This window comes from Bufo gargarizans, chromosome 2 (genome assembly GCF_014858855.1).
Source record: "Bufo gargarizans isolate SCDJY-AF-19 chromosome 2, ASM1485885v1, whole genome shotgun sequence".
Lineage (NCBI taxonomy): Eukaryota > Metazoa > Chordata > Amphibia > Anura > Bufonidae > Bufo > Bufo gargarizans.
In genome coordinates, this window is record NC_058081.1 from 163,740,217 (window position 1) to 163,752,346 (window position 12,130).

At 43.5% G+C, this 12,130-nt stretch overlaps 1 protein-coding gene across 2 annotated transcripts in view; it reads right to left on the bottom strand.

Annotated features, from left to right (window-relative positions):
- FAM214A (family with sequence similarity 214 member A) overlaps nt 1-12,130 on the bottom strand; it is a 56,077-nt gene that overhangs the window by 25,622 nt on the left and 18,325 nt on the right. Inside the window, exons 2-3 of one of the 2 annotated variants that reach the window (XM_044279663.1) lie at nt 5,956-6,140; nt 1,844-2,046 (exon numbers count right to left, since the gene is read on the bottom strand). In XM_044279663.1, coding sequence (XP_044135598.1) covers nt 1,844-2,046; nt 5,956-6,140 — 388 coding nt within the window. The remainder of the gene's footprint in view (nt 1-1,843; nt 2,047-5,955; nt 6,141-12,130) is intronic. The other variant, XM_044279665.1, reaches the window with a different exon arrangement.

Here is a 12,130-nt window from a genome sequence, read left to right on the forward strand (position 1 = left end):
ACAGGACAGGAAGTGTCAGGGTGTTGTGAACTCCAGCGACTAGTTTGAAAAACGGAAAAATTTCTGTACATTTTTCAAACCTTATTTGTGTCTTCAGGACATCACCTTTTTTACAGCTTTTCATCCTTGCCATTTGGTGGCTTGTTTTTTACAGAACAAGATATATTTATAATGGTACAATTTTGGGGTATTCTAACTAAAAGACCAAATGTATACAGTTTATGTTACACTTATGACCAGGGATGATCAGCTGACTGACTTCCACTTACAAAAGGGGATTAATTTTCCTAAATAGCCCATTTAAACTAACAGGAAGAAGTATAAAAAGTAGTTTCCTAGAATAAACCCTTTATAGAATATTCAACCAATAAGTGACCAGGTTATACGATTAAAGCCAAGATCAACCACATGCACTGTAAAGGGTGTATTACATGGGCAGATTTTCTGCCCGATGATCTTGCAATGTTAGGCCCCTTTCACACGGGCGAGATTTCCGCGCGGGTGCAATACGTGAAGTGAACGTATTGCACCTGCACTGAATCCGGACCCATTCATTTTTATGGGGCTGTGCACATGAGCGGTGATTTTCACGCATCACTTGTGCGTTGCGTGAAAATCGCAGCATGCTCTATATTGTGCGTTTTCCATGCGACGCAGGCCCCAGAGAAGTGAATGGGGCTGCGTGAAAATCGCAAGCATCTGCAAGCAAGTGCGATTTTCACGCACGGTTGCTAAGAGACGATCGGGATGGAGACCCGATCATTATTATTTTCCCTTATAACATGGTTATAAGGGAAAATAATAGCATTCTGAATACAGAATGCATAGTACAATAGTGCTGGAGGGGTTAAAAATAATAATAAAACTCACCTTAATCCACTTGCTCGCGCAGCCGGCATCTCTTCTGTCCTTCTGTGCTGTGTGCAGGAAAAGGACCTGTGGTGACATCACTCCGGTCATCACATGATCCATCACCATGGTAAGATCGTGTGATGGACCATGTGATGACCGGAGGGACGCCACCACAGGTCCTTTTCCTGCACACAGAAGAGATGCCGGCTGCGCGAGCAAGTGGATTAAGGCGAGTTAAATTATTATTATTTTTTTAACCCCTCCAGCACTATTGTACTATGCTATTTTCCCTTATAACCATGTTATAAGGGAAAATAATACAATCTACAGAACACAGATCGCAAGCACAGATCCCAAACATGCCGATTTTTCTCACGCGCGTGCAAAACGTATTACAATGTTTTGCACTCGCGCTGAAAAATCGCGCATGTTCCCGCAAAGCACCTGCACCTTTTCCCGCAACGCCCGTCTGAAAGAGGCCTAATACTGCTGCAAATTGCCCAATGAACAAGCAAATCCTCGTTCATCGCGCAATCCACATCTTTCAGCATGCTCAGGATTTGCCGGTGGCAGACTGTCGTGTCCAATTATGATCTGCCGCTGGCAAACCACTGTATGGCATGGGGACGAGCAATGGCATAGTGATCACTGCATGTAATAGCAGCGGTCTCCTCTCCTAGCAAGTATATGACGGCTGGGAAGGTACGCTTCCCTCCCGACAATCGTCTGCCTGATCGGGGTGTCTAATACACCCTTAAGTCCAACATTTTACTCTACTCTGAGGTCAAGACTCCGTTCACAGACATAAAGATAATAGACACAGTGGGATCACATTGTATTCTTATTGAGGAATTACATTTATACCTCCATTGGTACGAGACGCTAATAAACAATACCAATATGAATAAACAAAGGAGTCCATGGACGCCAGCTGACAAACCTACGAGAACAATGAAAACCAGGAAAGACAGGTCAGGAAAAGGAAACGTACTGTCTGGGAACCGGCTCCAGAGTCCACCTCTCCAGCAAGAGGGCGTCTTGTTTCATTGCAGGATCATTGAATTCATTCCCCTCCGCGCCAGATGCTTCATCACTATAGCAACAGTCCGGGAGCAGCATCACCTCAACCATGATGGGAATATTATTCCTCCACAGCAGGGCGACTTCAGACCTGGTTTTCCTAGCTTGTCGGCACTAAAAAAAAAATGAAGATTAAGGAAAATAAGCAGATACCTAAGACAGATAAGACATGTCCTTATATATAACATCCAGGACTAGCTGCCAATTAGCAACTAATGCAGGTATTTTACCAGGGAGGTGACCTTGATTGGTTGGACCTCAGGCTGAGACATTGTATGTTGAGTCTAGTTTCAACTTACGATGGGTCAGAAAAGACCATTGTATGTTAAAAATAGTATATCGTGAGGCCATTGCATCTTGAGGGATCACTGTACTCCTATTTAAAAAGGGGTTCTCCGGGAATTGAGAAAATGAAAATACTTAAATATTACTTTATTATAATTATATTCCCAAATACCTTTTATTAGTTATAATGGCTCGTTTTGTCTACAGAGCACTCATTAGGAGAAATAAAATGGCCATCGTCCTATTAGTGCACATAAGACCTGTCCTAATTACACAGAAGGACAAGTTACTTCAGAGCAGTGAGCTAAAGATCTGTCTCATCCTCCTCTCCTACTTGTCAGGGATTATGATCCTGAATACAGATAAGATCTTCAGCTAAATCTCTGTAGGAATGGAGTTCATGAGGAGACATGAAGTACAGAGAGGAGGTGGGGGATGTGCCTGATGAGCAGCAGCACTTGTATGTAGTCTCCATTACCACAGCCCCACATCAAAGTCTGTCCTGTCCGTCCTCATGTCTCCTTATGAACTCCATTCCTAAAGAGATTCGGCAGAATGAATTATCAGCTATATTCAGGATCATAATTAGGGATGAGCGAATCGACTTCGCAAGAGCTCCATACAGTATTAGAATGCAGTGGCTCCGATGGGCCAAAGTTATTGTTTCGCAAAGTCTCGCGAGACTTTGGGTAATAACTTTTTAAAATTAATTTCTACTGTTAAAAACCCTTTCCCGAACTCGGGTTCGGTGCCAAGTGGTACCTTGGCACCGAAACAGAGTTCAGGAAAAAGGTTTTTAACAGTAGAAATTAAATTTTTAAAAGTTATTACCCAAAGTCTTGCGAGACTTCGTGAAGTAATAACTTTGGTTCATCTGAGCCAATATATTTTAATACTGTACGGAGCGCTTGCTCAGTACAGTATTCAAATAAAGTTTTATGCACATCGACTTTTAATGTTTCATCCGAAGTCGATTCGCTCATCCCCAATCATAATCCCTGGCAAGCAGAGCAGAAAGGAGGATGAGGCAGCTCTCTAGCTCAGTGTTGTGAAGTAACTTGTCCTGCTGTGTGATTAGGACAGGTTTTTTGTGTACTAGTAAGACGGTGGCCATTTTATTTCTCATAATGAATACTCCCTAGACAAAACAAGCCATTATAACTTATGAAAGGTATTTGGAAATATATTTATAATAAAGTAATATTTAAGTATTTTCATTTTATTACTTCTCTGAACCCCCCACTCAACTTTGGTGGGTGACTGAGTGCTGAGATCCCGCCGATCACTAGAACGAGGAGAGAGAAGCGATCACATGGCACGCTCTTCTCTCCTAACTGCAGGAGACAGGCTCAATAGAAGTCTATGGGGGAGATTTATCAAGACAGGTGCAAAGTAGAACTGGCTTAGTTGCCCAAAGCAACCAATCAGATTCCACCTTTTATTTTTCAGAGCTCCTTTGGAAAATGATCACTGTGATTGGTTTATGAGGGCAATATTTCCTTCCTGTACTGTCTGGACAGACAGTGCAGCAGAGCTTGGGCTTTTTGTGGAAACTGGAATGTAATTTTCTGATTATATTTTTCACTTAAATTAAATAATGCAACTGTGTAGATGGGCAGAGCGTGCATCACATTATCTCCCTAGGTGACAAGAAAACACACAGGGGAGAGATTTATCAAACTGGTGTAAAGTAGAACTTGCGTAGTTGCCCATAGCAACCAATCAGATTCCAGCTTTCATTGACAGCTCCTTTGGAAAATTAAAGGTGGAATCTGATTGGTAGCTATGGGCAGCTAAACCTGTTCTACTTTACACCACTTTGATAGATCTCCCCCATAATTCACACACTGAGCAACAATCGTGGATTTGAGGGGACCCTGTAGATTTCCAAATGGCTTAAGGGGTTCAGTGGTGTGGGACAGGAAGGTCAAACGCCTCCAGTTATACAGTAGACCGCCAGACATTTGACAAGTTACAGGAGGGGCAGGTGAGGCTTTCAAAGTCATATGATAATGTCTGTAAAGACGCCGTGGAATATGTCAGAGCTATATGAGAGTAAAATAAAATATGGCTGCTTAGGTAACTAGACAGACTGCTCTTCCTGTCAAGTCTCATCTGTCACTTTAAAGTTCTGCCGGGAAATGCGGTCAATTGAATGGAGGTACCAATTAGATGTATGGGAAAGATCATCTCAGACTATACACAAAAAGCTACCTTGGAAAATTTTTAAAAATAAGAAGAGAAACCCAAACGGGAGTGGGACTGTAGCATGCGTTCCTGGCACTGTAGCACCCCTCTATTGCCATACAGTAGAAGGCTCATCGGGAGGATGTGGAGACAGGTTCTGTCTAATTGCCCTACATTGCTTCCATGTAATTTCATATTTCAACTTTTAGCCCTTGGCTCACAAATTCATGCGCTGTAACAGAATACGGGTAACGTACCAGAGAGAGACACTGCACTCCAGAGGGTCAGATCCTCGCCCAAAAAATCTAATTCAGCTTAAAATAATACTACATATTTTTCCAATCATATAATGAAGTGGTCAGTGGTCCCCCGTTGTAATGAAGTGATGGACACATGCATGTCTGCTACTCCCTTAAAACGGGAGATCGTAGCCCTTATTTTCATGACCAACAGGGGCCCTAGTGATCAGACCCCTGCCGATCAGACACTTATCCACTATCTACATGTTAGGGGATAAGTTGTTGTAATGGGATCACCACTTTAAAGTAAAGCTCCATTGTTAATTGCCTTGGCCATATAGTTAAACCAGGCACAACGGGGGACATTTACTAAGGGACCTGCCACTATTTTAAGCTTAAAGTCCCCTTTTCTAACTGGCTGCGTGACAATATTTAGTCGCACGACTGGTAGGACGCCATGTCCGGCAGTTGGGTGCGATTGGGGTGTGGGTACGTCATGGGCCGCGCCAGAGCTGGGACTCCAGCACTGACAAATTTACTTACATTTATGTATGAAAACAGGCAAAAAAATAAAAATAAAAATCTATGCAAGCCAGGCGCAAGGACTATCACAGATGCTCCTAATTTAAGACGAGGTGTGCAAATTAGACAAAACTAACAGCAGAGCAGAAACTAAGAACGGCGTAAAAAGCCGGTCTTAATAAATGTGTCCCCATGCCTTGCAGGCTTAGCTCAGCTGAAGGTAGTGATACCTTTCACTCAGGCCTCTTGCACATGGCCGTTGTGCGCCCACGGCCGTATTGCGGCCCCGCAATACACGGGCACCAGCCCGTGTGCACTTCGCATCACGGATGCGGACCCATTCACTTGAATGGGTTCGCAATCACGGAGATGTGGAACGGAATCACGGAGATGGTGTTTCTGTCCGTGCCTCCACACCGCAAGAAAAAAAATTTAATAAATAGAACTTTAGTTGGTCTCGATCCGTTCCGGCCGCCGCCTGTGCATTGGGGACCGCAAATTGCAGTCCCCCAATGCATGGAAAAGATGCACAACGTTCGTGTGCAAGAGGTCTTAGTGATCTGGTGCTTGATGTCAGACCCCCACAAATCAGATACTGATGACCTTTTCCAGAGGACAGCTCATCAGTTAAAAAGTATCGGAAAACTCCTCTAATTGTCTTGGATTACCCCTTTAAGGAAAAAATAAATACATTTTGCTCCAATACCGAAATGTGAATGAAGCCTACTAGAGAAAGGCACAAGATGGCTGAATGGTTGACTGCATTGAGCCGCCCATAAAGAGAACTTACCTGCACCACCTTATCGCTGCATTCATGCTTACTGAGCCCCGGCTGACTAGATTGTGCTGGAGGACAATGGAGTCCTTCTGCCCTGCCTTTCACCGAATGCTCAGGAGTGCGACCTTCTGTAATCAGCAGAGCCAGGTACACCAGAAAATCCTCAGCCTCATACTCAAAGAACTCATCCAAAGAGTCTAAAAAAGAAAAAGCAGAGTATATACACCATTCAGTCAGGATCAAGAGCTACTGAAAGGACAAAGCAGGACTTTTCCATTCACATTTTACCATCATGAAGACATACACTGAACTGCCAGAAACACCCTCATGTTCCTGGCATTGCCACTACAAGAGAATGCTGGAGACATCTGGTATTACTTCACCTATAGCTAGCAGGGATGACTATGACTACCTTCAGAAAAGACTTTAATGTGCCATCTTGTACATCAGTTTAGAAGATGCCATGAATACCTGTGATGTGGGCCTCCATAACAGCCCTAAATAGTAGATTATATGTGTAGCTCATTGCACACCACCAGGCATGTACACGTGTATCGTCAGTGGAAGGCCTACAATCCAGTGTTTATGGGGCGCTCCTGACAGAAGATCTCAGGGGAGGGAAGGGTTGGACATGCTGACATTCAGTGCCCGATCTTCTGGAAATACACTACTGCCAGAGGATTGTATAGAATATAGAGCTACATGACTATATGATAAGATTACACGGAAGGATTATGGAGGACACAGGTTTTTTTCTTCTTCAAAACTTGAAAGTCAACGGGTATGTGTGGTGTCCGTGGAAAATGCGGATAGCACACATCAGTTAAAAATTGAAACGTGAAGGAGGCCCGACTGCGTGAAAGGGGCCTTACTTACCTCTCTTGGTGCTTATGTAGCCCCCTTGACTGGTCTCACAGCGATCTCTGTACAACTAGGCCTCCTGTGATGAGGTCTCATCCCAGGTCAATGCGGCATTGCTCACATGGGACCAGACAAGGAAGCCACATAAGCGTCACGGGAGGTAAGCAGAATGGGTTTTTTATTTTTTATATGTGCCTTTTATTTAGGAATAGCCTCAAAGTCAATGGAGAATTTCTGTGTGACGTAATCTGACATGCCACGTTTTTTATTTTTTTTTAAATCCACACTGCCGGTCAATTTAAGTCCGTAATGTGTACCTGACATTTTCGAAATGTCAAGGACTTCAACGCTACCGTATTATGCTGTGGATTTGCTGATCAGCACATTACATGCATACGGTGTGTATTACGCGAACCTTACACCTGGGTTTTTCTGTGGAAAACCTGCAGATGTCCAATAGCTCATGCACACAGTGTGGATTTTATAACCCGCAGCATGTAGACTGGTTTTCAATGCAGAGTTCTTCCTTTGCATTGCATAGTGTGAGATCTGGGGCAAATCCACAAGTAACGCAGGCAAGTTTCGGTGCGGAAATGCACCATTAACCTCCTGATGGCAAACAAGGCTATGGCGGACAAGCGCACAAAAAGGAAAGAGAAGAAAGACACAAGGAATGGTTAAAAACGTTTCTTCTACGCCTGTAAATGTTATGCATACTGAAACACTTCATGAAGAAGAAGAATTCATACGGAAAGTACAGAGAGCTCATTGTGCGGGAGCTGGTAGGGTAACATTCACCAGCAGACGAAGCCGCCAGGACAGGGCTCCTATTCCTACCGCCGAATACAATACTACTCATGACTTATGACAGCATTTCCAGAAAGGTTTCATTCTTTTCAAACACCCAATTAGAGCAAAGACAATGGGATCAACAATGGCGCAGTGACAGAGGAGGAGCGCGTCATAAAACGGACACAGGATGACATCATGCAACCTACACAGGACACGGCTCCTATTTACTGGTGTAACTGGGGGGGCAGCTTTCTGTATACAGTGTGATGTAGATAGGAGTCACCGTATGGCGGTGGTCGTGTAAACCACAACTTCACAAGGGCTTTATACCCAAGTGGAAGCCAAATCAAAATTTCACACATACTCCTCAGCTTAGGAGGGGGAAAAATAAATAAATAAATAAATAAAAAATCGTACAGTTTTTCTACCATCTGTATGTAATATACTGTATAAGTACAGTAGGCTGATCATATCTATTACACTTATTATAAATAGCCATTTTTATATATTTTTTTAGAACACACTTTAGACGGACGCGGTCCATGGACGTTAGATTCCAAGACCAGTTTCACACCGGCGTTAGGCTTTTCCGGAACAGCCTGATGGAAAAAGCTTAATGCCAGTGTGAAACTGGCTTAAATTAGGGTATGTTCACATGGTGCAGATTTCTTAGGGTACTTTCACGCTGCAATGTCCGCTTGCCTTATGAAAAGGGAAAACTCCTGGTGTATACACCAAATGTATCCATAAGCTCCCATTCACTTGACGAAGGTCAAAACAGCCCCCTTGTGGTCTCCATTGGGCTGGTATACGAAGGTATACTTTTTTTTGCTGTATGGAGTGGTATTCTATATGGAGACATCCAGTAAATAATACGTATAGCACGTGATATTTATTTATTTATTTTATGCACTTGTATAGCGCTACTATATTCCGCAGCGCTTTACAGACATTAGCATCCAACTGTCCCCAATGGGGCTCACAATCTAAGGTATGTCCATATACTCTATAAGAGAACCGGGAATTCATAGTCGGGTCCACAATTAAGAATCCGCACCTCTTGGCCAGAGTAGAGAGCTCTGTCAAAGAGTGTCTCTCGCTCTGGAGGACCTGTCCTGTCCTGAATTACATGGACAACTCAGGCACTGTGTAATGATTCATTTCCCCTGTGGTGGCGCTGCAGGGAAACTGAACACTTCCCGTCACAGATTACACCAGACACACTGATGAATTCTTTGCCACGGAAACAAGTAGGGATTGCAGAAAGCAGGGAGCCCCTTTAAGGACAGGATTCTTCTCCTGTATTTTGCTCCTCTCAAGTTAGTAGCTGAAGATCTGTGCCTCATGGATCAACATATGGTGCCGACTGCAACCTCTGTATGCCTCCAAGAATACGGTGCCTCATGGAAGCATTATACGGCAACCTAAAGAGTGGCTACGGGTCCCCTATACCTACCTATAGGCACTATTAAGTGTGCTGCTGTACAAATGTTACTCAGAGGGAGGGGGGGGGGGGTCGATGAATCCTCTTTGGCACCACAGTCCAGACAATTTCTGCTGAGTGTAAAGAGTAATTGTAGGAGCCAGAGCCATTAGTGAAGAGAACCTGCATGTCATCCCTATAATTACAAGATTAGATTAAGGTTGTCACACACTAAGGCCTCTTGCACACAAACTTTTTTTTCCCCGTTTACGGAACCATTCATTTCAATGGGTTCGCAAAAAAAAAAGAAAAAAAGAAAATACACAGAATGTTTTTCCGTTTCCGTATTTCTGTTCGAAGATAGAACATAACGGACAAGGATAGTACTGTTCTATCAGGGGCCAGCTGTTCCATTCCTCCAAAAAACGGAATGCACACGGACGTCATCCGTATTTTTTGCAGATCTGTTTTTTTGCGGACCGCAAAATACTAAAAAAAAAAGCCATACAGTCGTGTGCAATAGGCCTAAGGGCTCATACACACAACATTTAAAAAAAAAAAATCCTATGTCAATGGGGCCGCAAACAAAAAAACTAAACGGAAATTCCGTATGTCCGCACATCTATATGGCAGACAAGAACAGGCATTGTTACAATGGATCTGGAAAAAATAAAAATGATGTTACACGGACCACAAAATATATACAGACTGGTGAATGAGCCCGAACATTACACATTCATATTATATTAAGGGGGAAGGGGAACAAACAATGTTAACAAGGGTGAGCCATGATAAGGTCACACAAGCTGTGACTGGCCATTACATCACGTCAACCATACGGTATTCATGCAGGCTTACAGGGATGACGTGTGTAATGTACACTTACTAGCCTCAATAGGTCTCATGGACATGTGGTCCGCAAAATACAGAGATCAGCATTGAGTACAAAGGGTCAGTGGTCCGCATTTTGCGGCCAAGTAGAAAATGTTATTTTTGCAGAGCAGACACATGGATGGATCTTCATGTGCTTTCTGCATCCGTCCACATCGAAATTTCGCGGATTTGAGGTTTGCGGACAGCTAAACGGATAAGGTAGTTTGCAGGGGGCCTTAATGGAAACAATGCTGTGAGATGGGGGGTTAGCAGCTCTGAAACACCGGTCTATCTTTAAGGAAGTCCTATATGTAATTGGAAAGGGAAGGGGAGCAGGGGACCCATCACGTCCACAGATACTAACCAATCTAAAGAGCCCCATACAAATTAGTGAACAATTTCCATTCTCTTAAATGACCACCGGACAATCATCGTCATCTGAAAACATGGCCACTAGTGGGTGATAGAATAAAATAAGAGCCAACGACCAGCGTCTAAGTCTCACCCAAGACCATAGCAATCTCACCCAAGACCATAGCTTGTATATGGACTACCAGAACGACCAAAAGTAAGGACTAATGCGTGTATGGAGAAACCGGTCGTGTCACGATCGTTCATCTGTCACTTCTATAAACCATGTATGGCTGCCTTAAAATGGGAGGAAAGTTTAGTTTATTTTTTTATAAATATATACAGGAAATTAGGATCTAACAATTTATAATTGAATGCATTTACTGCAATGCAGATGAGAACAGAATCAAGAGATGAAAAATCAGGCAAAACCTACAAAGCAAATCGTAACAGTCTTATTTTTGCTGTGGAAAATCACAAAGAAAAAAAGCCATAAAACCGCTCACGTGGATGACCCATGTAGCCATAGCAATCTAGCCTGCCTCTGGAAATGTTGGCACGGTATTTAGCATGTGGTGGCGGCACAGAGGCAAGGATTTCACAAAACAGGACATTGGGCATCAGATTTTCTGTACATACTTTTAAGTAGAACCTGGAATCCTCCTGTACTGATCCAGAAGAAGGCAAAACCTCTGCATATGAGAGGAAAAAAATCCTTCCCAACTTGAAAATCGGGCAATTAGAATAAATTTCTGGATTAATGTCCCACCCCCCAGACATCTAGTGCCCATAACCAGTCAATGTTACATTCAAGATCGTCTTGAATCATCCATCACCGCCTCCTCAGGCCGAACCGTCCGTAGTCTCACTGCTCTTACAGTGAAGAATCCTGTCCATGTTCATGGGGAAAGTGTCTTTCCTCTAGATGTAGATTTTTCCTCCTGTCATATTTACAGGCCTAGGTAAAGAATGATCACTCTAAAGATCTCTGTACTGTCCACACATTTGCACATTGCCGTTTTTTTTCCCCGAACTGAATAACACCGATTCTTTATTACCTTGGTCGCCCTCCTCTGCACCTGCTCTAGTTCCGCTATGTCCATGCTCAAAATTGTACACAATGAGACATCAAATATTTACGCCACTATTGTTCTGTAAAGAAATTGCTAACTATGGCGCACTTGGGTGGGGCTTAGTAAATCTGCTGGGCTGTGTGAGGCCACGCCCCTTGTGCCATCACTTACACCAGAAACTGGTTTAAACACTACACATTAGTAGAATGGACGCACTAGCGCCACAGCCCCTTCAAACAGCTGATCGGTGGGGGTGCCAAGAGTCAGCCCCCCGCCGATCCGATACTGATGACCTGTCCTGAGGATAGGTCTTCAATATCACAAAACCGGAATGCCCCTTTAAAAGGCCTGTGCCTCTTGATAAATCCTGTTAACGCGCTGACGGACTTTGTTAACCCTGCGTTTGTAAGGCCCCAATATTCCAGGTCTGCCCATACATATACTATAATACACAATATTAGACAGCCTTTTAAAACAGAAATTCCACACAGATATTTGCGTTACTTGCAGAATTTTATACGGTTTTGCCCCAATCTCACCCTTAGGAACCCACACAGAAATCTGCGCATACTACTGATAAGAGGCCTCATGCACACGACCGTATGCATTTTCCAGATCTGCAAAATACGGATACAGTCATTGCATCCACATTTTTGACTGCATTGGGTCCGTATTTTGCAGCCAAGTATACGTTCTTTTGCGTGGAACAGACATATGGATGCGGAAAGCACATGGTTAATCGGTGTACTTTCTGCCTCTGTATGAATGAGCAAAATGCAGACCACGGCCTCTTTAACTCAATGGGTCAGCAAAG